The 25,649-nt window shown below is 57.2% G+C and overlaps 1 protein-coding gene and 1 long non-coding RNA gene across 12 annotated transcripts; both read right to left on the minus strand.

Moving 5' to 3' along the window:
* Window positions 1-520: 520 nt before the first annotated feature.
* LOC136023682 (uncharacterized) lies at window positions 521-3,961 on the minus strand. The gene is made up of 2 exons (XR_010616668.1): window positions 1,398-3,961; window positions 521-1,051 (listed from the first exon to the last, which is right to left on the minus strand). It is a non-coding gene; the product is annotated as an uncharacterized LOC136023682 (long non-coding RNA).
* Window positions 3,962-4,499: 538 nt separating this feature from the next.
* Window positions 4,500-25,503, minus strand: SLC45A3 (solute carrier family 45 member 3). Of its 11 annotated transcripts, XR_010616667.1 has the most exons (8): window positions 24,318-24,537; window positions 24,135-24,225; window positions 10,125-10,549; window positions 9,054-9,887; window positions 7,776-8,041; window positions 7,599-7,636; window positions 5,678-7,341; window positions 5,229-5,579 (listed from the first exon to the last, which is right to left on the minus strand). XR_010616667.1 is itself a non-coding variant. In XM_065698383.1 (7 exons), exons 3-7 carry the CDS (start codon window positions 10,270-10,272, stop codon window positions 4,606-4,608), a joined length of 1,644 nt encoding a protein of 547 aa, XP_065554455.1. In that variant the 5' UTR covers window positions 10,273-10,549; window positions 24,135-24,225; window positions 24,318-24,535; the 3' UTR covers window positions 4,525-4,605. The 11 variants fall into 11 exon arrangements, 10 of the variants coding, with proteins under 10 accessions (XP_065554451.1, XP_065554450.1, XP_065554452.1 ...); XM_065698383.1 differs by lacking the exons at window positions 5,229-5,579; window positions 5,678-7,341 and adding an exon at window positions 4,525-4,963 and having other exon boundaries at window positions 24,318-24,535; XM_065698384.1 differs by having other exon boundaries at window positions 5,229-7,341.
* Window positions 25,504-25,649: the final 146 nt, after the last annotated feature.

The following is a 25,649-nucleotide window of genomic DNA, read 5'->3' on the forward strand; positions in this document are numbered from 1 at the left end:
ATTAAACACTTCAGCCCTCTTCCACCTATGCCAAAGGCAGCTATTGCTGCTATGGCACCTGTGGCTTACGACCAGGAGTAAATTGAGATGCAAAAGAGGGTGCTGGCTTTGTCACAGTGCAGCCCTGGTACAAAGCTGTCACTGCTGCATTGCACGGAGCCAGCCTGCCCGGGGCCGTGCTGAGGGCTCACCAGAGACCACACTGTGCTTACAGTGGCTACTGGTGCCTCAACAAGTGGGTTTAAAGCCAGCCCAGGCACTCACACCTGCAGAGAGCATCGCACACAGAGCGTGTGGAGTCAGCTCACGGGGCCCTTGAGGACACAAACACCAGCTTTCCAAGCCCAGCATCCCCTGTGTGGTCTCCAGAAGGTGACTGGTCCCACACATGGAACTCCCCAGGCGCTGCTGTGGCTCACAGGGATGTGAGCGTGGTGCCCGAGCACCCACAAACCATCCCTGCCCTTCCAGATGCAGCGTGGAGGCCACATCCTGCTCCTGCAGCACCAGAACCACCCCAGGGGGAAGCATCTTTTAACGTTTAATGCAGAAAAGAGAACCCCAGAGTCCCTTGTGAACCTCTTCCAGGGTGAGTGAGTCCGTGAGGCTCCTGCAAACCAGTCAAGCCAGTCCCTGTCAGCAGTGCCCCACAGGGTCCTGAGAGCTGGGAAAGGGGATTCTGGAGTTCAGGACTAAACCAGCTTGAATCCTCAAAGGTAGCAGAGGTGATGGCTGCTGCTGGTATCCCTTTGGATACAGGCTTCCGTTTGCTGGCATCCCTTTGGATAGAGGCTTCCATCGTGGGAGGAATGCTTCTAGCAGGCCCCTAGTGTGCGGATGCTGCTGCAATAGGAGCTGCATGAGGTCTCCTATCCTCGCTGGGGCTCTGCAGGCAACCTGTAGCTCCCCAAGGGATTCCTTGGAGGCTGCGCTCGAGGAAGGCCTCGGGCCCCATGGAGCTGCAGAGGAGCAGACCCGCAGGCTGCCTGGGAGCAATCCCCAGCAGCTTTCCACTCTGGTGTTCCTTATGGCATGAGGGGAGCCTCGCACCCTGCGATGGGAAACAAAGCGTGAGTGACAAAGGTGACCGTGTTCTGCCCAACACATCGATCCAAGGCAGGAATCGTGCTCAAGCCACCTCTGGGGTTTGACGGTGGCAGTGATTTGAGGCCAGGCATTGCCACGAGGCCCATGCTGCAGCCCCTTAGGAAAAGGGATTTTCTCTGCTGTACCCCGGGCAGCGGGCACACAATTCCTCTGCTCCGGAAGAGCCTGAAGGACACCTCCCGGAGCACAGCAAGGCTCCGCGGCTGACAAACGAGCCCCGGGCCCCAGCAGCGGGGTTCATGCTGTCTGGGGAGCGCAGCCCGCAGCCCTCCCGGCTCGCCGGCACTTACCGCGTGTCTCGGCTCCAGCCCCTAAGCGCTGGCGGAGCGGGACCCCGGCGGGGATGGGAGAGCCGCAGCCCCTGGAGCCCCTCGGCTCCCGGCTGGACGCAGAGCGAGCTGAGAGCCTGGGACGCCCCCGGCAGAGCCCCACGCGTTAAAGCCAACCCCGGGGACAACGGGAGGCTCCGCTCCTGCGGCGGAACCGGAGCCACGGCGGCCGGAGGGGCGGGGCCAGCGCCGAGGCCACGCCCCCCCTTATGACCACGCCCCTCGCCGCCGCGGTGATGGCGCCGCCCAGCGGCGCGCACACGCACACACACACAATGATAGACCCATGGAAGAGTCAATTCCCATTTAAAGACCTTTTAATGCCTTTTTCCATACAAATCCCGGCCATCCCGGCTCCTCCCGCACTGGAGACAAAATATTTCCTCTACCGAATAAATAAAACGTGAACCTCGCGCAGACAGGCGCTGATCTCGCACAAAAACCCCACATCCATCCACGCATCCCTCGCCAAGGCAGGGACTCACAGCAGCCTTGCATTCAAACGACGCTCTCCATCCTCCCTCCCGCCCCTCAGCAATCACAACCCACATCTCGCACAAGCAGAGGCACTGCATGATTCCCTGGGAGAAGAAAGCAGAATCACAGACTCACAGAAACAGTTTGGGTTGGAAGGGACCTTCAAAGCTCAGCCAGTTCCAACCCCCTGCAATGAGCAGGAGCATCTTTGACTGCATCAGTTGCCCAGAACTACATCCAGCCTGGCCTGCAATATCTCAAGTGCATTCAACCACCTCTCTGGGCAACCTGGTGCAGCTACTACCTGAAATGAGAAGCTCATGAGGAGCTTGTACCTATACCCACATGTGGTGGAGCAGGATCAAACCCCAGAGAGGTTCCGTCAGTAACAGCACACAAGGGATGTGCTCACCTGCACTAGGACATGCCCAAGTCCCCAGCTGGTCCCTGTGTGATGCACGTGTCCTCAGCAGAACCCAGGAAGGGCAAACTAAGTCTCTCAATAGACACTCTGGAGCTGCTGCTTTATCACTTAAGGGTCTTTATCATCAAACCCATGCTCCTGTAGCTTGGGGTGGGAGTTCTCTTTAGGCACTTAAACAAATGGCTCAAAAAGCACTTGAGCATCGTAGCAGCCTCCATGTGCTGTGCTCCCCAGTTTTACACAATGTCCGGCACTCAGGTAGGGACCTGCTGGGAAACTCCTGCCTCTGAGGTCACTGATCACCAGGCGCATTTCTCCAGCCCACCTTTGGCGTTAACATTTTGCCTTAAAGACTTATTCCTGCAGTGGACGGTGACCAGGGGAGCAAGGACAGGCAAAACACTCTTTCTGTAGGTGGTTAAGCAGCTGCCAAACCCATCCCCAAAGGAGCTGCAGTTCAGCACACAGACCTTGTTGTGGGGAAGGGAGGCGTATAATTTGAGAAGAAATAAACCCAAACCAGTGACCCTTTACGGGAAAGAAGTGCTTAAAAAGCTTGGGAGAAACCCTGGCAGGACCAGCTGCAGACAGCAGGGGAGTAGCTCTGCTTCCACGCCTGCGAGGAAGGCAAATATAGCAACACTTTGCCCTTCAGCAGAACCTCACAAGTGCCCCTCGCTGCCCACACAACAGCAGTCACAGACACTGGGTTTAGAGCAGCCAAAGGTCTACACCAGTTAAGGGCTGTCGAGCTTCCCTTGCACACTCACAGCCTCCAACAGACCAGGGGATGCTTTTCCTCTGCTGCAGAGGGGCTTTGGACAAGGGCCTGTAGGGACAGGCGAAGGGGAATGGCTTGAACCTGCCCGAGGGGAGCTGAGCTGAGCTCTTAGGCAGAAGCTCTTCCCTGTGAGGGTGCTGAGGCGCTGGCACAGGGTGCCCAGAGAAGCTGTGGCTGCCCCATCCCTGGCAGTGCTCAAGGCCAGGTTGGGCACAGGGGCTTGGAGCAAGCTGCTCCAGTGGAAGGGGTCCCTGCCCGGGGCAGGGGTTGGAGCTGGAGGAGCTTTGAGGTCCCTTCCAACCCGAACCACCTGGTGGTTGTGAACAGAGTTGGGATCATTTCAAAGTCCAAGCGCTGCCTATGGGCCAGGCCCTTGACGCCTGCTGGGCACGGGTGGTCTCTGAGTGGCTGAGCCGCTGTGCTGGGGACCATCTACAGCAGTGACTGCTGCCAAATGCAACTGCCTGACAGCAGAAAATCCCTGCAGCTTCCTCAGGAGAGCTCTTCCTGCTCCCTCTCAGTGTCCCAGGGCTGGAAACCCCCCAGGGACAGATTTTCCTTGTGATGTGGCAGCATCGTTGAGGGACCAGGTCTAGAACTGGTAAGGGAGAGAGCAGGCAGGAGCTCGGAGCACTGAGGAGAGGGCAGAGTGACTGAGGAAAGCTAAACAGAACCATTAAAGCAAAGAAACTAAGAGGCCCCTTCCGTCTGCTGCCAGCTGGTACATAGGTAAAAGATAAGTCACCTTTTGGAACTGGTCCTAATGAAACTTTACCTTGTTTTTCTGAAACAAGACACAGTCGCTTTTCTCCTGATGGTTTCTCGCAGGCAATGCAGAGCAGAGCAGAGCAGAGGTGGGATGGAAGCGTGTGCGCACGCATGGCCATACCTTAGCCACCCATCCTATGTTTTTCCCCAAGGAAATCTCCTCCCAGTGTCCTATTTGCAGAAGTATTGCTCAAGAGGTTGAGTAGAACTGCAAGAAGCTGGGGAAGAGGGTACAGCTCTAACTGGAGAATAGGAAAGCAAATGATTCCTTCCCTCCCCTCTCCATTGCCTCTCCCGCTTAGAAAATGACCCGTTATTAAAGGAAAAATCCATTTCCCTTCTCCCCGCCGGATAACCCCTTTGGTGCTGGCTGTGCAGTGCTGTCTTTTGAGAAAGGCACCTTTGGAGAGCACTGATGGCCCAAAGCGCAATGCCCCAGTGCCTCCTATTTACACCTGAGATTAGCGCTGCTGCATCTCTCCTGCCCTCAGCCCCAGAACTACCCCTGGGGCTACAGCAGCAGCGCGGGGAGAGCAGGAACCACGCGAGGCTTTGCACCGTTGGCCACGTGGACACACACACACACAGAGAGGACTCATCCGGCCACGTGCCTTCACATCACACCGCGTACTTGCCCATGTCACTCTTATCAAAGACAACTTTGGTTGCAAAGTAAATGGCTACGAGGCCGAAAGCAGCAGCTGACACCATGTAGGCAGTCACTGACTGCGTAAACTGGACGATGGAGCCCATGAAGAGGGAGGGGACAACCTGAGAGAGGAGGAAGGCACTGTCCAAAATAGCCAGGTCCAGGCAGATCCCTCGGCTGGGAGCCACCGAGTCCGGTTCCCCCACCACCATCCTGAGCGAGACGTCGCAGGAGGAGCTGACGCACAGAGCCGAGCTGGCAGCCGGGGCCGGGGAGGAAGAAGAGGAGGAGGAGGAGGAGAAGAGGCTCCCAGCGTGTCCGTTCTGGTAAGGCAGCTTCTGGCTGGGCAGCAGGCCTTTGGAGAAGGATTTCTTGTCCAAGCGAGCTGCAGCTTCCTCCTCTTTGCTCTTGTATTTCTGCAAGAACACCTATAGGAAAAGAGGCACGTGAGGAGGAGCGGGCGGGTGGTGCTGAGCCCAGCAAGCGAGGTGGGACCCGCACAAGACAGAGCCACGCCGTGCTTTGCGTGTGCTGGGTCGGGCCATCAGAGGCGCGGAGAGCCCGCAGCAAGTCTGAGATGGGGTCTCCAAGTGAGATGGGCTCCGGGAGCCATCCTGATGGTCCCCAGGAGCCAGCCCAGCCCCTCCTGCCTGCCCCAGGGTACAAAGCAGCCCTGACTCACCAGGGCACGTGGCCAAGGGGTGCCTTGGTTGTGCTGGAGCCCAAAGCCAGCCCAGGTTCTGCCTGGGGACACTGCACTAAGCTTCCTCAGGTCACCTTCCTCTTGTCACCTCCATGGGTGCCAAGGGACCCGGCACCCAGCACAGCTCACCCCATCCGGAACCATCATCCTGCAGGAGAGCTGCGAAGGGCCAGCGCCCACCCTGGATGCATCCCAAAGGCGGAGAGGCCGCTCCGGAGCAAACAGGAGTGTTCAGACCCTCACGCCAACAACCAAGGGGCACTCACGTGTGGCCAGGGAACCCGCTGCACCCAGCCCTGCCCCTGTGTGTCAGCCTCTGGTGATGCTGCCCCAGGCCACGGCTGCGGATCCGGGGCACAAACAGCTCAGATTCAATCACAGAACAGAAACCAGATGAAAAGAACCTCACTAAAGGGCACTCACCCTCCCCAGGCTTTACCTGGGCTCTGCTCGGCTGCTCACTGTACCCTTCAGCTCTCTAATTCATGACTTTACGCTCCAATGCATCCATCCAGGACCGGCGCTTATCTTCTGTGGGGCTGGAAAACCCTCCCGCATGCCTGCTATTGCCATCAGACGTCAAAGCAGCTCCAAACCCAGCACAGAAAGGGCATTGTGTGAGCCAAAGGAGGATGTCCCCCGCAGCTCCAGCCCTTCCTATTCGGCACTGGTGTTCTCAAGAGCCTGCTCAGCTGCCCTCAAGGCTCAGGCCATGTTTTCTTGGTTTCTATAATGATCCCGGCTGGCACTTCAGAGACTCATGTTCTGGCAGGGGGGTGAATACCCAGTGTGGAGAATTAATCTAAATCCAGAGCAAGTGACTTAAATCCACACTCGCAGGAATGAGCTTAGTGAGAACTTCTGCTTTAAAATCACCCCTTGCAACAGGATAGAACCACAGGAGGCATAGGAGCCTCAACCAACAGCTTCATCTCATGGAACAGTTTGGGTTGGAAAGGACCTGAAGATCATGCAGTTCCAGCCCCCTGCCATGGGCAGGGACACCTCACATTAGACCATGTCCAACCTGGCCTTGAGAACAGCCAGGGATGGAGCATTTACCATGTCTCTGGGGGACCCATTCCAGTGCCTCAGCACCCTCACAGGGAAGAGCTTCTTTATCTCCAACCTGAACTTCCCCCATTTCAGTCTGCACCCATCACCCCTTGTCCTATCCCTACAGTCCCTGATGCAGCATCCTTGTAGCCCCCTTCAGACCCTGGAAGCTGCTCTGAGGTCTCCACGCAGCTTCTCTTCTCCAGGCTGAACAGCCCTAATGTTCTCAGCCTGGCTCCATATGGGAGCTGCTCCAGCCCCTGAGCATCCTTGTGGCCTCCTCTGGCCTTGCTCCAACAGCTCCGTGTCCTTGTTACATGGGGGACCCCAGAACTGCACCCAGTGCTGCAAGCGGGGGCCCCCAAGAGTCTCCTCTGGAGCTGCTGGGCAGGGGTAGGAACGAGGAGCCCAGCAGTCCCCAGCCTCCTGCCCACGGGGGGATCACCACCGCGCACCTCCAGCAAGCTTTCTGCTGCGTCAGCACACGCGGTGCTGTCCTGCCCTCGGCGAGGTTCCGTGGCCACGCTAGGGAGAGGCCATGCAGGATGAGAGGGTGGCTTACACAGGCTGTGCAGAGCAGGGAGCTCCAGCGGAGGTGGCCCTGAGGCTGCCGCCAGCGGTCCCGCACGGGGGGGCAGCAGCAGGCGCTGTGGGTGCCCCCCTCTGCTGCTCCACTTCAGGAGCAGTGGTTAAAGACAGGGGCGAAAAGAAAGAAAGGGGAGGGAAGAGAGGAAGCGGTGAGGGAACGAGGGGAGGCCAACAGCAGGGAGGAGGGGTTTCAACAGGAAAAGAGGACATAAATGGGGCGGATGGGGAATCCAAAGGCACTTTGGGATCTACCCCTTTGGGGTGTCCCTGCAGCCTGCGGCAAAGCGCTCGGTGAAGGAAGGAGGAACTTCCAAGGCAGGGCAAAAGAAACCAAACCCAGCTGTACCCCGCGCCTCTGCACTCGGTGTCCAGAGTTTCACACCCTTCGCTTCTCTTGCAGCGAGGGGAATGGGAACGGTGCTGGTCTTCATGCTAGGGACAACAACCGCAAAGCAGGACCTCGAAGGGAGGAAAATGAGGATTTTAGCACATCTCGGAGCTGCAGATGTGACTTGGCTGCGGAATGCACACGGCTGGAACTAACCTGCACCACTTTCCCTAGCAATATGCGGGACACAGAGGAGCACAAGACATCCCTTTTGATACACCAACCCCACCTCGTTTCTTCCATCTTGCCCACTGCCCGCTTTTTAAACCTGCGTAATGCCTGTCGTGAGCAGGGGATGCCTAAGGAAGGAGAGGCCAAACTCTCTTACCAACTCCATTCCAGATGAATCTCCAGAGAAGACACGGCCTGGAGACAAGAGGCCCATGTGGAAAACCTTTGCACACTGGCATGTGTTTCTCTCCCGTGTGCTGAACCGACTGGAGTGGCTACAAGAGGCTGGCCAGGCTGTCCTCACAGCACCCTGGCCTCTGGAGCTGATCCCTACCTGTTTCTCATGGTGGTACAGCGATGCCAGTGTGTAGGGCAGGATCTGGAGTGCAGAGAAGGTGAAGCCCGTCAGAGCAGCCGAGACGGTGACGACGGTGATGCTGTGGGAGAGGCACATGACGACGGCAGCGCCGGGGAAGAACACCACGCTGCTCAGGTACACCGCGCGCGCCCCGAAGCGCGTCACCATCCGGTCCATGATTGTCGAGAAGAAGATGGACGTGATGCACTGCAGGAAGAGGCCCAGACTGCCCATGCGGACCCCTGCAGGGAAGCAGAGGCGGTGAGACTGCACCCAGGCTTGCCCCAGCGCACCCCAGGCTTGCAGCAGCCACGCTGCAGCTCCCACCCGCCGCCAGCAGCATTTGCCACACATGCTCCTGGGCACCCCAGTCGAACCAGAGGGGCAGCGGGAGACAGGAATCCAAACGGCATCCTTGTCTTTGGAAGCTGTTTGAACCTTCCTACGCTTAAGCCAGCATCTGTCACCTGCTCCTGAACCAGGATCTGTTGTTATCTGATGCCAAAACCAGCAACAGAATGAAAGGAACAAGGAATTGTGCTTAAGCCAAGGTAAAGCGTACAACACGCACTGAATGACTGCAGTATCCGGTAGCAATCCGGACCTTACCCTTTGCAAAGCTCTATCAGATTTCAGGGAATTAAAACCATTAACTCTTTGGAGCAAGGATCATTACTCAACATATGTTTCTGTGACAGCCAGCACAATGGAGCCCTGACCTGCTGGGAGCTATACAGTGCAAGTGTTAAATAATAATTAAGCTCCCTCTAAGTTAAACAGACACTCAGCACAAAGAGGCAGTGTACTGCGGAGCTCACAGAGGCAGCGAGTGGAAAACTCAGAGGGCAAGATGTACAGCTGGAGCAGGAGGAGGGCCGGGAAGGTGCCTCCAAGAATAAAAGACTTAGATCCGGGAGAGGAGAAGGCTCTGGCGGCACACAGCAGCCAGCATGGGACAGCAGGCAACAGGAGCAAGCAGGTAACGTGCTGCAGTGAGAGCATCCCGTGATGTGGATGTGGCAGCTGCAGGCTCCAGTGGTGAGCACGATCAGAAAGCACTGGAGAAAGGGCTGAGAACTGGGGAAGCTGCCCGAGGGCTCCCCAGATAGAGACGTGAGATGGGAATCGCACAGCAGAACAACTGCAAGGTTGTTGTGCGTTACCAGCAGAGCTGAGCCCATTCCAGCTCCCGCTGACTGCTCCTGTCCCAGGGAACAGATGCTGAAGCCTCAGAGCAGCTGCTTCGCTTCTCACCTTCATCGTAGTGGCGTCTGGCATCCGTGCCTGGCTTGGCCCTGGGGACACCGTGGTACAGCCCTTCCCCAACGAAGTCTGTGTAGAACAGCATGAAAGTCATGAGTGCCATCCAGCTGCAGAGCTCGGCCACGAACAGGCGCCGGATGACCTTGGGGATGCGGCAGTAGAGGCTGTGAAGCCGCGGCACCAGCGCGCAGAGGTTCCTCAGTGCCTGCACCGTGTGCCTGGCCTGCAGGAGACACGAGCTCCTGGAGAGGTGGCAAGAGCAGCAGGCAGGGGGTGAGGGTTTAGGGGGAGCATCCTTCAGTGCCGGGCCATCCAGAGCATCTGCCTGCGTGGCTGCCTCCTCTGTCACAAAGAGCGTGGCCAGCACACAGCCGAGGAAGATGATGGCAAGGAGGCTGAAGAGACAGGTCTCCTGCCCTCCCAGGTACGGGGCCAGAAAGCTGCCACCCCAGTCTATGGCTGGAAGCAGGTAGCCAATGCAGCCCCCCAGGCTGATCATGAAGGCGTACATGGAGAAGGCCTGGCGGCAGCTGTCTGGCTCCTGGAAGAGGTCTGAGAGCAGAGCCTCCAGTGGGGTGAAGCAGACCTGGCCACAGAAGTCCAGTAAGCCGATGCCCAGGATGAGGAAGGCAATCTCCAGAGGACGAGGGTTGAGGGCAAACAGGCTGGCCAGGCTGCTGGCGTGTGGGATAACGAAGAGGCTGAGCAGGACCCCCAGGCAAAGCATCCAGATGAAAGGTCTCCTCCGGCCATAGCTGCTGTGCCAGTGGTCGCTGGCGGATCCTATCAGTGGGACAAAAACCAAGCCAAGGACAGGTCCTATCCCTGGAAAAGAGAAAGAGGTGCTGTTAACGTCTGGAGCACACTGCTCTGTGTGCACCGCAAAGAAACAGCCCGGGGCGTTTCAGGAACTCAGCACGCTTCACTGGGACACAGCCCCCTCCTCCAGAAACAGGCTGCCCTTGATGGGCCAGCAGACACCCCTCAGAGACAAGCCCCCATGCCTTGATTTGCCCTCCAAAGGAAAACAAGCACTTCCAAGGTGCTAGAAAAGCTGCCTACCCAAAACCATGGTCATGAACTTCTCCTCCACTCCCACTTCCAGCAGCAGCGGAGGCACGTAGGTTATCCCTGCAGCCAGGCAGACCTCCAGGCCGAACGTCAGGGAGTTGACCAGCAGAAGCTGGGTCTTGCTGCTGTGGAAGACCATGATGGCCCCGGCTGCCTGCCCCGAGCTGGCCACAGCCCTAGTGCCAGCGAGCTGCTGTGCTCCGGCTGCGGCACAGCCAGGGATGCCCCACGGGCCAGGTCTGGAGCTTCCCTGCCTGCTCCGCTGCACAGATGCTGCCTCCCATCTTTAGCAAGGGGGAATGAAGAGTCTTTTCCTCTTCCTCTTTGTGCGAGATGTGGCCCCGGCGATGCTGAGTCCGGGCGTGGGCAGGCACGGATCCCACTCCAGGCTTCCCCTTCTGCTCACATGCTGTGGTCTGTAAGGAGAGAGAGCTTGTTAGACACAGCGGGGTCCAGGGCAGGCGAAAGGGCTAAAAGCAAGCAGCACACAGACACGTCATCGCTGAGGGACAGCCGCACAGGAGGGTGATGAGAGGACATCTGTGAGAGCAGCAGGATTAAGAGACACAACCACAGCGGAGCCGGGTCCCTCTCCAAGGGCTTGTGACAAGTGTCAGTCATGCTTTGGGGAGGCGCAACTCTGCCTTTGGGCCAAGGGAGGGCTGATGTCCAGCCTCGTCTCAGAGAGGGGCAGTTGTAGCAGACAAACAAAGGACTTAGGGTCCCCTCTCCCAGTGAAATCAATTAGAAGCCCCTTCAAGGCTCGGGGCTGCAGTCGCACAGGGCCATCCCCAGAGGCCCACCGCACTGCCTAATGACGGGGCATCACCGGCCCTGCTCCGCGGGCTCCCAGGGGAGCAGTTTCACCCAAACCCCATCTCCAGCCCAAGACAGGGCGCAGGGAACAGATGGTGCCTCCATGGAGTTTCACAAACAAACCTGACCCACTTTAGCCTCATCTAACAGTGAACAGCAATTACCTTACTCATTAGGCTGAGTCATTTACTTGCCCTGTAACATGCTCCCTCTTTCCAGCCTTCTGCAGAGGGGAGAGGCCACCAGAGCAGGACAGGGGCGAAGCAGCTAAGGCAAGAGTAAGCAGATGCCCCTTTGTAACCTGTTAGGACCCTGCCGTGATGTCAGTCCCCAGCATCTAGTCCACCCAACTGCTGTCTTGCCAAAAGCACCTACTGGTCCGCGGTGATGCTAGGGAAGGGAGGGTGGGTTAGCAAGACATGAAGCTCCTTCGCGGCCACTGGTTCAAGAGTAAACCAAATTGCTGCCTCAGGATTCATGTTCCCACTTTGCACAGAAGCTCCAGCCTCCTGTGCCTCCACGGCGCTTTGGGTCCCGTGGATGGAGGAGGCTGAACGCAGGTGAAAAACAGGTGAGAATCCACTTGTGCAGCCTCGTGCTGCTCCAACTCCTTTGCCTTCATTACAGGGGAGAGGAATGGGAACAGGGAACATCCCCAACATGCCCCTTCCTCCTCAGCAGCGGCTGAACCAGTGGTGCTGGACCACAGCCATGCCACAGCTACTGGGCAGAGAGAAAACCCTGTGTGAACACCAAACACGGTGCCAGTGTGTGTTCCCTAACCTCACAGGTGCTTTTGATGCACAAGTGAGCAGACAGGTACAGCTGGGACAGCTTCTGCAGTCTCACTTTTCCTTCCCCTCTTCAAATAAGCCCCACGGAGATGAGTGGGTGAGGATGCGTGGTGATGAGGTGCAAGCATCACTCCCTGCCTCTTGCTGCTGCAGGGGGAGGCACCCCCTGAGCTCAGGAGCTGATGGGCTGCCAATGACACGCAAAAAGGATGGATTATTTTCCTTCCTATCTCTCAGGTGCCCCCCTCCCAACAGCTTAGACCCCAACTGGCACAAGATACCTCCTTTTAACAAGTGTGAACATTCAAATGACTTGCCCAAGGTCAAACAGCAAGGGGAGGCAGGTGGGAACAGCAACAGTTTTCCTTTCATCACCAGACGTGGCTTCAAAGGCGCGTTCGGAGGCCCCAGACATGCTCAGCCTCACTTCAGATGCACTCTATCTGCAAGGGCTGGGGGCAGCAGCCACCGTCCTCAGATGTGGGCCACACGCAGGGTGCTCAGCCCTGCTCACGGATGATGGGTCCCCAGCTGGCTGTCAGCCCTGGGATGGGAATCCAAGCTCCAGCAGCTCGACCCTTGGTGCTGTCGGATAAAGGGAGCAGACTCCCAAGCCAGAATGAACCGAGCCACCATCGCTCTAAGACCTGGGAGGGAGGTGTCATGTCCACTGACCGCTGTAGTCCAGGCTCTTGGAGGGCTTAAGGAGGGGGCTTATCCCTCCTTATCCCAAGGTAAACACCAAACATTCAATAGGAGATGTCTTACACACACACAGAGGATCTCTTACCAGTAGGGAAGACAAGACCTGTCTCTTCCCCCTCCACACCCTCACAGGGCTTTAAGGACCAAAGCAATCCCTATGTACCCAGAAGCAATACTCATGCCCAGTCGGAGGTGAGAAGCTGCCACCAGCAACCAAACTGCAGCTCCAGGTGAGTCCTTCCCTGTTTAAACTGCATTTGGTGCCAATCCCCATCAAGGCTTTGGTTTTCGCTTTGCTCACAGCACACGGGGAGATGCAGCGCACAGAAACTGCAGGGCAGGCCGGGGAGGACGGGCAGAGGGATGGGAGAGGAAGCTTTGGGAGGCACTGCGGAGAGAAGGCAGGAGCCAGCACTCACCTCCTGCAGGCAGCGCGGTCAGAGGCGATCCCTGGCTCCTGGAGCTGCTCCCCGGGGCCCCGCAGCCCTCGGCAGAGGCTCCTCAAGCGGTCGGGCGCAGAGGTGGCACCCGCGGCGGGTACACACGGGTTTGGTTTCAGGGCCCTCCCTGGTGGGGTGTGATCAGCACCGCGGCCACGCCTGCCCCGGGCAAACACAGGCACCAGCGCGGCGATGCCGCCGTGCCAGAGCGCTGCATAGGCCGGGTTAGGGCACGGACCGGTGTTTGCTGGTTGAAGGGGGGACGTTCCCTGCTGCTTTGCCTCTAAGGGCCCCAGCAGCAAGCCCAAGGACTTCGTTTAAACCCCCCCTCTCTTCCAAGACACTTCCTCTGGCAGGCGCTGGGCTGGTTTGGTTCTGGAGCTTTGTCTGGATGTGGAAGGAGTCACCGCGTCCTCGGGGGGTCCTGGTCTAACAGCAGCATTTACACCTCACACACGAGGGAGCTGCCAACAGCCTGCCCAGCCCGGTGGGATTTGGCATCTTGTGATGGGGAGGCCCTTTCAGACAGGTCCAAAAGCTGCGGGACAAGAACTTCTTCCTCCAGCTTCAGTTTCCCCCGGCTTCTCCAACAGGGACAACACAGAGCACAGTGCCAAGGCCCTTGCCACAGATCCTCCCCAAAAGGGACACCAGAGCCCTCCTGTGAAGGGCTCCTGCACACAGAGCAGAAGGGAGCCACATGAGGGGCTCCTTCACAGCTGCTCCCCGAGCTGTCGTGCCATGGGGACATCATCTGCTGCGGAGCTGATGTCGCCTTCCTCTGCTCTTCCTCTCTCCGTCCCCGAGGAAAGGTAAAGCATCTTTAAACACCGCGGTCTGAAACGTGAAAACCAACCTTTTCCTGTCCTTCCTCCGCAGAGAAACAGCAGATCAACGCCGAGAGGCTGCTTCAGCTGGCAGCAGGTAGGAGGCGGGTCCTGGGGCAGGAGCAAAGCAGCAGGATGCGGACAAAGGCAGAGTGAGGAGAGCAGAGGAGGGGGCTCCGCTCCCCACCTGCACACAGGAGCCCCTCCAGCAAGGGCAGCCAAAGCAGAAAGCACCGCAGCTCCTGCAGCCCCGGCGCGTCCTGCTCCTCTGCTCTCGCCCACTGCAGCCCCCCGGAGGAAGCAGGCAGCGTGCCCCGGCCGAGCGCAGCTCGCCCGGCAGCGCTGACAGGGAGCAAGAAGGGGTGAAACGAGGGAAAGGCGCGTCCCGGGGCCGGTTCCCCTGAAGGCGGAGCAGCACCAGGCTGGAGTCACGCATTTCCCCTGCTCACTTGCTCCAGAGGCAGCTCTGACGAACATCTCCCTGCAGTGCCGAGGCGCAGCCGGGCCCCGCATGAGGAACCCCAGGACGTGCACAGGAGCAGCAGCGAGTGCACAAACACGCACTGGAGCCAGCACGGGGCATCCTGGAGGTGTCAGCGGGACGGACCCGCTCACACACAGCAGCACCAGCACAAGCTCACCTCCCATTTCCCTTCCGTCGGTGCAGACGTGGCTCCGAGCCCCCCCATGAGCAGACGCTGGGGCTCACCTTTCACTTCTAGAAGAAACGAACCCCAAATCCCTGCAGAAAGGGGACGATGTGCACTGACGGACATGCACAAGCATGGCTGGAAGCGGTCTCCCCTCCTCCCCAGCTCTCCAATGTAGGATCTTACAAGTAACCACCTCCAGTCGGTGCTTAGATAGAATGAAGATTGAGGGACATGGCAGAGAAAACCTCATTTATTCCTCAGAGGAATCCATATCCCAATACTCCATAATCCTCCCAGTCTCTCATGTGGCTGCAGAAGGGACAAGAGGTGTTATTAAACATGGTAGCAGCCCCTCTGATTTATGACAGTTGTGCACCTACCCCATGGTTCAAACAGCCACAGTAATGCTCACACAGCAGAGAACTGGATTCATCAGCTATTTGCGACCTGTCAGGGCTCTGCAATAACCTAGGCACTGTCTTACATGAGATAAAAATGACCCCACAGAAGGCTTTCCCTTAGCCAAGGAACAGGAAAAGCCTTGGCTTTTCGGGGAGGCTGGTCCTGGCCAGTGCAGGACATGGTGGGGATGTGGAGGGCTCCAGCCCAGCACTTCCCAGGTGATACAGACCCACATCACCACAGGCTGGGTGCAGAAGCCTATTCCCCCTCGGGCAGCAGAGGGAAGGGAGGGCCAAGGGCATTGCCAGCCTTTGGCTTTCCATTCATAACCACAACGGTCCGTTTCCAACCTTCCAAGGGGCTCTTTCTGAGTGTTATTAATTCCCTGCTCCCTGGAAGCCCTTTGGAAGAAAGGGTGGGAGAGAGCACAAGAGCAAGTGCTTAGGGAAGGGCTGTTCATCCAGTGCCAGATCCTTTCACAGCTATCAGTGTCCATTCACTGCAGCTGAATGGGAAATACACCATGGAGAATAGCTCTGGCAGGCCCGGCGGGATGAAATGGAACCCTCACCTGACCTCTCCTGACCCTCTCCCCTTCCCCCTCCCTTCCCAAATCTCCTTGACCCCATTCCCCGTGTGGGGAGAGGGGAGTGCTCATTAAGCAGGGATGGGAGAAGGGCGATTGAGTCCCTCTGAATTAACCCCGCACTTCCTTTGAGCTCCATTCTATCAGCTGGGCTTAGGGGAAGAGCAGCAGCGGGTGGAAATGCCCTGATGGGAACAAGGAAGACCCAGTTTGGTTCAAAGGGATGCAGTTGACTTTGGCAGGACCAGGGGTGGGTTCTTTCCTGCCACGCTGCAGTGTTTCACTGCAGCACCTTCGATGCCACCATCCTGCTGCCTCAGCCTTGGAGGCTGATCAGTCCTCACCACGAGCAGGGCTGGTTCCAAGCCCAAGGGAGCTGGTTTCCATCTGCAGAAGCTTCGGGAAGTGTTAGCTCCAGGTTCCTTCAGGTAAAGGTGTAGCTGTGAGGGCAAGAGGCTGTTCAGTGGTTTTTGGCTGCCTTAGCTCTGGTGTCAGCCTGATCGACCAGCAGCAAAGAGGGGTCAGTTCTAGCCTCCTGCTCCTCACAAACACGAATCTGTCTCTGTCTGTCTGTGCTGACACGGGGAATGGCATTAACTTGCCCGAGGGGAGGCTGAGATGAGCTCTGAGGCAGAAGCTCTTCCCTGTGAGGGTGCTGAGGCGCTGGCACAGGGTGCCCAGAGAAGCTGTGGCTGCCCCATCCCTGGCAGTGCTCAAGGCCAGGTTGGACACAGGGGCTTGGAGCAAGCTGCTCCAGTGGAAGGGGTCCCTGCCCGTGGCAGGGGTTGGACCTGGAGGAGCTTTGAGGTCCCTTCAACCCAACCCATTCCATGAGTCTCTGAACGGGGCTGCTCGTGCCTGCCCGGCAGTGGGACAGGCTCGCAGTGTTTCACCTCCTCAGGACTGGCACAAAACCCCAAAGCAAACGGAAGCCTCACGCACTCCCAAACGCACACAATGCAACCAAGGCAGCAGCACCTGCAGCTTCTGCTCTCAAAGGCCTCACTTCTGGTCACCCTCTCCCGTGCCAGCCTCAGGTCTGCTACAAACAGCTCCAGACAGGCTTGGCTGCCTCTCCAGCAGAGCTCTGTTTGGCTCCTGCACACCCCAGGCTTTTGCTTTCATTCATGAGAGGAGCCCCTGCTTCGGAGCAGGAGGGGAGGTGGGACACGATCTGGTCCTGCTTTTCGCTTGAGCTCATGTGGGCTTGAGCCCATCACCGTGGCGTCTGGGCTGGTTCAAGCCCTGAGCCCACCACCCCGGCGCTTGGGCTGAGCCACCCTCTCCCCCCACCTCCTCTTGTTATCAGTTTTAGCCGAAGAATACGAATGTAAATTGACCTGGAAAGGGGGGAAGCCCCTACCCCTACCCCCCCCCCGCAGGTGCCCCCCTCTGCAGCGTGCTCATGGGCACAGATTCCATCCCCATGGCCAGGGTCTGTATTTATGTGGCAGTGTGTAACCCCCCCCCCCCCCGCTGAGCTGCCTTTTCTCTGCCCGAGCCTGGGGGCTCCCGCACTGCGTCCACTCTACCGGGCCCACAAAGGGGATTAGGGAGAGCCCGCAGAGTAATCCATCCCATTAGCCCTCGCTGGCGCTGCTGTCCTCTTGGCGAGGGGGGGAAAGAGTCCTCCAAAGGCTTTTAAAGGCGCTGAAATTACACTTGAGCCTGAAACACTCCACCCAGCTGCGGCAGCCCCCAACAATGGGCTGCTTGTAAAGGGAATACCGGGAGGAGAGGAAAAAGAGCTGGATGCTGCTAAAAAGGGCAGCGGCCTCCCCACGGCTGAAACACCGAGAGGTGGCTCAGACCCCCCCATTACATCCATCCATGCGTGTTCCCCGCAGAGCCAGGCCCTGGGATGTGTTTCATAGACTCATGGAATGGGTTGGGTTGAATGGGCTTTAAAGCTCCTCCAGCTCCAACCCCTGCCACGGGCAGGGACCCCTTCCACTGGAGCAGCTTGCTCCAAGCCCCTGTGTCCAACCTGGCCTTGAGCACTGCCAGGGATGGGGCAGCCACAGCTTCTCTGGGCACCCTGTGCCAGCGCCTCAGCACCCTCACAGGGAAGAGCTGAGCACTCACAACAGCGACACAGGCGCTGTTAAATCCCTAGAGCTGAGTAGAAGGAGAATGATTCCCCCATTCGGTAGAAGAGATGGGAGCTGCTTCACTGTCCACAGGACTGGGAAAATGGGAAGTGAAACCGGACCTTCTTGTTCCCCACACACAACCGCTGTGTAACGGCACATCTGACTCCTCGGCAAGCTGAGGCCATACTTGGGCTTCTCCTCCTCCAGCACACTGCAGCTCCAAGGCAGCTCTAGGACTTCTACCCCACGATGGAGCTTCCTCATTCCTGGTTTATTTGGGGAGCTGCGGCAGTCATGGGGCCAGCTGAGTCTCCGGATCAGCATCAGTTCGGATGGTTACAAAGTGGGAGCAAGGGCTCTGACACAGCACAGCCGGAGCTGCTGCCTCCTAACACTAAACCTCACCTCTGCCTTTGGCAGCAGTCGCGTTCGCCAAGGTCTCTGCAGAGGAAAGAGGGAGAAGCCAAAACCCCACCCATGGCAGTCATGGAACCAGGTTAGAAAAGCCCTTTCCCAGACAGCAACGGGCACAGATTCAGTCCCTTTGGCTTCAAGTTTTAGGAGCGTGACCTCGTGCTCTTCCCCAAAGGCTGTGCTTTGGGTGCTGGACACACACAGGGGTAATGAGCTCTTTTGTAATCACATGGTAGTTAGGCCACTTCTTCATGGCCATTTTCTGGTCTGCAAGCCCAGTTATTTGTGTCCCTGCCGGCGCGCTCTGATGCTGACATCTCTGAGCGAGGCCTCTGACCTCCAGGGGCAGGTTGGGGGTTTCTCCCGCTCTGTTTTCTGTCTCCCAAATGAGGTCACGGCTTTGACAGAGGCAAACAAAGAGCCTTTGGAGCGTGAGGACCAGCCCCAAGACGGGCGTGAGGACAGAGCCCCACCACTCAGCAGAGCCCGAGGGCAGGAGCCCGCAGCCCTCCTGGCCATGGCTGGGATGCTCTAGGAAGAGATCCTGCGACTGCTGCCGTCAGAGCAGGGATGGATGTGGGACAGGCCCCAGCCGCGGTGGAAGTGTTCAGAGGGGAAGGGAATAAAGCAAAACTCGCAGTGCTTTGGACTCCTGCTCCACCTCCCGCAGCCAGCACGGGGCTCTGTGCCAATGCGAGAGACTGCCAGCGAGGCATCTGCCGTCACAGCAGCCCCTTCTGCCAAGCGACGGGTGAGGAGCATGTGTGCATTGGCATAGCAGGGTTCCTCCGGGTGCTTTGAGGTCAAAGACCACGTATCAGAGTCCAGAGAACTCGTCACGACAACAGCTTTATGTGCCCACGGTAGCAAAACCTGCACAAGCTCCGACTCCTGCCTGCAGCAAGTGACTTCCATGTGCTCATGATGGGCCCCAGATCGCTGCTGGAGCTCGCAGAGTCTTCTCCTTATCATGCCAGACCAGTCACGAGGCTGGCTCTGAAAACAGGAGATTCTACGATTTCCCTTCTGCCCGACCTTGTCTGGGTTATTGCAAAGATAAGGAGCAATCAGATTTTAGTGTTTCAAACAGATAAGTTTCACTGGAAGGCCTTTATGGGAAACTTGGAGCCTTTTCCTCTCCCCATTCTACCAGCTTCACGTGTTACAGGCCCTGAACACGCCAGGACTTTACATTAAGCTGCAGCCACTCAAACCCCACAGCAGCACCCAGCATCTCGGGGGGAGAGTGCCACTGTTCAACAGCCACGGCTCAAAGCTGCCCTTTCCCCAGGAGGGGGATGCAGCCACTGTCCCTCCTTAGCAACAGGAGCCTAACTTCTGGTTTGAACCTGGAAAGGATCTGTCCTAAATCGTGAGCTTTTCAGTACCTAAGCATGGGGTTCAAGTTCAAAGACCGCTCGCTGAAAACCTCTGCTGGAAGAGCAGCGGGTAAATGGCAGCTTGTGCATTCCAGACCCGGAGCAGAGGCAGGATTTCCCTCCACACTGGGCTCTCTCTTGCCTCTATTTACAGGAGTAAAGTTCAGTGAGCTCCAAATGAAGCAGAAAGACCTTGGCTATATCCACAACATGCTCCAGGCTGCCTTGGGCAAGCAGCCAGGGCACCTCGGGCAGGCACAGCGCTGGCTCTGCCCAGTCAGAGCTGGGGAAGGGCTCATCCCCAGCACGGTGCTGGGCCATTCTGGCTGTGCCTCAGCCCCAGTCACAGCAGCACTCCCTGCCCGTGCCCAAAGGGCTCAGGCACTGCTATCAGCGCTGGCCACAGGCAGTGATGGAGGGAGGCAGCGCAACTGCAGGCTGTGCTCCCAGAGATCCAAGATGAAAGAGGCCCTGCTGGATCATCCTCCCCCCGGCTGCTGGGGCCTGCTCCCAACAGCCCATCTCCAGTGCTTTGCCCAGTCTGGAGGGATGGATCTGCAGCACTGAGGTTGCAAGAACTCGCCCTGAAACAATATCCACGGGCTAAGAGATTTGATAGCTCAGAAGTGTCCGTCCGTCCTTCCCCCCCCCTCCAGCTCTTCCCTATGTAATTCCACACTTCGCACGGTCAGACCCCCCTCCAGACTGCATCCAGCCCCTCTCCTGGACCTGCCACCCCTCCAGGCCCATTCACTGCTCCGTCAGCCTTGGCTGTAGCACAGCAGCCTTTTGTTGTAGCGCTGCTCCAGCTGCTCCCATGGCCCCGCGCACACAGGAGCCGTTTGTCAGAACCATTCCCAAATCCACCTCTGGAGTCCAACAGCAACAGTGCCCGCACAAAGCCCTCCCCTGTCACACCACCAGCGGTACCTGGTACACGGACTGAAGCCACTGGCATCTCCTCGCTCCTTTGTGCTCCGTCTCTTTGTATTTAGGAGCTGCCTCTCACTACAGACCTAGGAGGAAGCTCCCTCTGTGAGCAGAACAATCCTCCATTCTCTTTGCACAGCAATAAGCAATGGGAATGTTTTCCAGAAGCCAGCCCATGGTAACACAGTGATAGCCACAGCACTCACAGAGGATGCTCAGCACCAACAGAGGCAGCTCAGGGCTTGTAGAGCACCAAAATGCTTTGGGTACCCTGCCTCCAAAGAGCAGATCCCAACAGAAGCGGCACTACAAGCCCTGGGAGCAGCAGAACATCCTGGATCAGCAGCAGATGCTGCTCATCACTCCCAGACAGAGCACGGCTGATGGAATAGGCACAAAAGTACCAGGAGAGAGCTCCTGTGCAGGTTCCAGAGTAAGGTAAAGGCTTTTGGTCTCTGCAGAGAGGTCAGAGAACAGAATGAGCACACTTACACCCCCGCAAAGCTAACCAAAGAACCAGTTCTGCTCCATTGCTTCCAGAAGCAGGCAACTGGGGGGAGATGGCAGAGTCGTGTTAGATGTGGGGGCTGATCTTTGCAGGTCAGATCCCAGCAGGAATTGCTCCTCATGTTCGGTACAGAAAGCCTGATCCACAGATTTCAGTGCATGCACCATTTCACGGGAAGCCCTAAGCCATAAATCTGAAGCAAGATTTAGATGTTATCCACAACTATGTACACACAATTCCTGGAGCTGGCTCTAGCCTGCTCTGCAAGAACATTAACATCTTGTGAGTGCTGACAGCTCGCACGGATTTCACTCACTGCACTCATTCTATTTGCCTTTTTCCTGAAGTCCCAGCTCCTGGAGACAAACCACCCCAGAGAACTCCGGCTTCCAACAGCATAAGGGTGGGGAAATCCCTGCTCCCTTGACTGAAGAACCCCAGCCCTCACATCCCCAGGCAGTGCCCATCAGTGGTTAAGGGTCTTTTTGTCAAACAAGCCTCCTTATTTTGCCAGGGGCCATCCTTGCACCTTCTGAGTATTCCCAACCTGGCACCTAGGAGACTTCATCTGTGAGGTCGTGTTACTCAAACAAGGCTTCCCTGGCTGTAAGACAGGGCCAGGTCCTCCAGATCTGGACTAGCAGCACGTACAGTAAAAGAAAAGCAACTGAGAGCCCCAAATCAAGCACCTGCTTGTTGCTGTGTGTGTTCCAGCCACCCTCCGGCACTGAGACAAAGAAGCCATTGGGGCCTCGTTCCTCCATCCCAGTTCTTATTTTGCCAGACAATATTCCCGGGGCTCTGTTTCTCCTCTTCTGCAGGCTGGCCAAACCTTAAACTAATATTTGGGAACTGCAAGAGGAACTGACATTTTAGGGTATGAAAACAAGGAGGAAGGGCCCCAGTTTGAGGACCTCCAAGGAACAGCGTGTGTACACAGCATCAGAATGAAATGGTGACTGTGTGGCTCCACTGGGCTGTTTTCTGAACAAGCAACCCAAGAGCAGAGTTGGTGGCCACATCAGCACCTTCTACAGCTCTGCCATACAAGATCACAGGTTCCTACAGCAGCACAAGAAAGGGACCAGGTTTCGAGGGATGCACGGATTCTGCCAGTCTCGGATACAATACAAGCACCAGGACACAGAAATGCAAAGCTAACCCTGTGCTGTGCTCTCTCCCTAGCCTTTGGTTTGTGCTGAGTGCAAGATTGCCTTCATGTTGGCAGCTCCACGCTTACAGGCAGCCTGGGAGCACATACATGGCTTGACTGCCTTGCAGAGGCTGCTTTAACATTTACCCCTACTCTGTAGGAGCAAGGATCCCTCCATGAGCAGCTCTGTTCCTGCCTTCACTGAGCCCTGGGGCTCTGCTTTCACATGGGGATGTGATGCCTGATATGAAGCACTCAGAAACCAAGTCAACATTGAAAACAGTTGACGGCAGCTCACAAGCTTCTCATGGGTTCAAACTAAAACAGGGAAGTTCAGGTTGGAGATGAGGCAGAAGCTCTTCCCTGTGAGGCACTGGCACAGGGCGCCCAGAGAAGCTGTGGCTGCCCCATCCCTGGCAGTGCTCAAGGCTCTTTGGTTTCTGCATGTCCCTCTGTGTACCCTCTACTGCCTACTTCTGTTGAGGTACAAGGCTCCACAGCCACTGTTACCTGGTCCCCCCACCATTACCTGCAGTGCTCTCTGCCACCCTTTGCTTCTGCTCTCTTATAGCCTTGAATCCATCACAAACTCCACAACTTTCACCCCATGGGTCAAGTGTTTTCCCTTGATGTTGCCTTAGCCAAGATAAGGCCATAACAACAATCACATTGAAGAAAACCCCAGTCAACTGCCAAAACAAGACACCCCTTGGATAAAGGGCTCCAGCATAGTGAAAGGTGAAGGATAAACACAGAGGTTACCAACACTGCTTACAGCTCACCTGAAAGCTCTGCAATCCCACTGTGACACAAGTGGTATAAACCTTGGTTAGAGGTTGCAGTTTTTGCCCTGTCACTTCATCACGCAATGGATTTGATGCTTTTCAGACCAGCCCAGCGATTTCAGCATCTCGCGCTATGGATGTAGCATTAAAAAGCTGACTTCACAAAGATGCTGCCTGTGGAGTCTGTCCCGAGGACACTCTGCTATCTACTATATTAGTGATGATCATCTTGGAGCCTGCAAGATGCTCACAGATAACGTTACTGTTACCTCCAGGCAGCTTCCACCCAAAGCCACGTGGCTTGGGCCTTCTGACAGCAGCTCAATGTTGGGAAACACCCTGAGGTTCGGGTGCTTCAATTGGAACCTCTTCAAGAGGACAAGACACTCACAGAGGACGCTGCACAGGCTGCACGTGCAAGAAGCTGGAGGGGCAGACACCCACCAGCAGACAGCACAGGAAAAATCCACCTACATTCCACCTAAAATCCACCTAAATTTCCTACTGAACCCCAAGTTCATTGGCTTATGGCCCTGAAATACAGGGATTTACATCCCTTGTAAAGCTCTCGTTTACTTGGCTATTAACTCTGGAGTTTCTAGTTACCCATATCCGATTTCTCAGCCTCTTCAAATCCCACAGCCACCAGCTTCCACGGGGTTTTGGAGGAATAAGTTCCAGAGTTTAAGGCACTGCCAGGAATCCCAGCACGGGGCTGGCAATTCCTGGCTCCACCACCACTCCCCACTGAGTGGAAGGGTGGTAGTAGATACGGATGAGGGAAGAAAGCCCAGGTAGCATCACACATTAAAAAGGGAAAGAAAACTGCTGGTGGGGTGAATAATAGGAAGTGTTTAAAGGCTGGTGCATGCTTCTCAGGAGTGGCTGCGTGACTCCAAGCCCAGGTCATCTGGGTGCTTTCGAAGTCCTCCCTCATGCTCTGTTTCTACACATTTCCAGTTACTTTCATGTTACATGTGCAGACGCTGTGCTCTTGAACTCGCATCCAGAACCAGACCAGTGCTAGGAGGGGACATGGCTTGAGCCTGGCCACTTGCTCTGTGCTGCTCATGAGCCTGACAGATCAAGACCAGGACCGGGAAAACTGTTCCTGATACGTTTCCCTTCCAACTTTTAGCTTCCTTTAAAACACCAGCATGAAAATCGAGCGTCTTGCCAAGCCCGGCCATCACCAGTATTCGTTTATTCCAGCGCTTTTCTCTGCCTCCTAAAGCCGTCATCCGGGGGATGACAAATTAACCTTCCAGTTTATGCCTGTCATAAACAACTGAGGCGTTTGCCCACCACAGTCTCCAGTGATGACACAGTCAGTAACCTACGGAACATCCACATTATAACACTCAGGTACCACTTTTAAGACCACAGCCTCCTCCTGCAGCCGAAGGGGAGAGACGCATTAACCCGGGGGCAAACCTAAGCGGAGCCCACAGCTAGGTGCAGTGAAAACTTCCCGGTGCCAAGCACCGGCTTCCTTCACCCGCGCGGATTCACTGACCTGTCCCCGCGAGTCCGCGCTCACATCGCGCTGCCCGAGCCCTGCTCCTGGTCCGCGGTCGTCAAACCGAGCTTGGTCACAGCAGCCCCGCCTGTAACAACAACGAGAAGCAGGGGAAGCCCTCCCGCCGCATCCACCGCGCGGTAGCACGGGCTGGGGAGGCCGGGGGGGCCGCAGCGCTACCTGCGGGTGCGTCCCGGGGCGCGGCGGCTCCGCAGGAGCATCAGCGGGCGCACGGCGGGCGCTGCAGCCGCCCGGCCCCGGCCGAGCCGCGCTCTCTCCCCGGCTGCAAGTGCAAGCGCTGCGCTGAGCGCCCCTCGGCAGCCGCATCCCCGCCCGGGCTCCCTCCGCCGCCCCCGGGGCTCTCCCGGCGCCCGCGCCTCCGCCGCCGGTTAAAAGGGCAGGTTCGGGCCCGGCAGGGAGCATGCGCTGGCCCTGCCGCCCCCCCCCCCGCAGCGGGCAGCCCCTCTGCCCCCCCCCCCCGAGAGAGGGGCTGGAGCTGGGGGCACCCCGCGCCCCGCCGGTACCATCCCCTCAGCGCAAATAACGGGCTCTTAACGCAGCCTTTGCCTGCCCGTGCTCCCTCCGTTCCGCTGCAGGAGCACCCGCAAGGACGAGTCCTTTTCGTGCTCTCTTTGGGTTTGGCTAATGCGTTAATTACTGGTAATTGCCCGTTGTATGCAAACGGGCTGCCGAGCTCTGGGAAGCTTGTGACCTGCCCCTGGACATCCTTCCTGGGAGATGAAGTCGCACGTGTGCGTGTGAGAGACGCAGTGCGTGTGCTCATAGAGCCAGCTCCAGCCCGGTACCAGACTTGTCCACAGTCGTGACTGCAGGAGAAGTGAATGCTCCCATTCATCCACAGCCCTCGAGATGAGAGCCCCGAGGAAGAGCAGCTTTCCTTAAACATCTGCATCAACAAGGAGCTGGTTTTGTGCGTGAGCAGAGAGGAGGAATGGGACAAGACTGTGGCTGACAAAAGCAGCTGCTCTGCAGCGAAGCTTGGGCAGGTCCCTCAGCTGATCACTCATCAGACACTCACACTACTTGAGACCATTGAATGATTTAGCCCTATGTTTTGCAACATACTCACCCAGCCCTCCCATAGCTGCAGCAGCATCCTAAAGCCCTCATTCCTTTCCATCCTCACTGGGTCCCTCCTTTGAGCCGCTTTGTACCTCTCAAGGTCAAAAATCCCATCTCCATGTGGCGGTCCAGCTGGGATCGGCAGGATAAGTCTTGTTTTCACTGTGAGGCAGCTGTTCCCTCCCAAGGTTTGCTGGAAGGACTCACCCTGCATAGGAAGAGCAGAGGAGCACCTGCATGTGTTCTCACTTGGAGTGACGGGAACTCGCTCCCTGACAAGCAGAAATGACACCGCTGTTTCCTGGAAAAAGAATACTCATAAACGCTGGTTTTGGCACTGCAGAGGCAGCCATGAACTCGCTGAAAGATGAAACAAAGCCCAGAGCAAATGTGGCAACAGACACTGAAGAGCGGGGCCAGGACCGGGCA

The sequence above is a fragment of the Lathamus discolor genome, chromosome 19 (assembly GCF_037157495.1).
Source record: "Lathamus discolor isolate bLatDis1 chromosome 19, bLatDis1.hap1, whole genome shotgun sequence".
In the NCBI taxonomy this organism is placed as follows: Eukaryota; Metazoa; Chordata; class Aves; order Psittaciformes; family Psittacidae; genus Lathamus; species Lathamus discolor.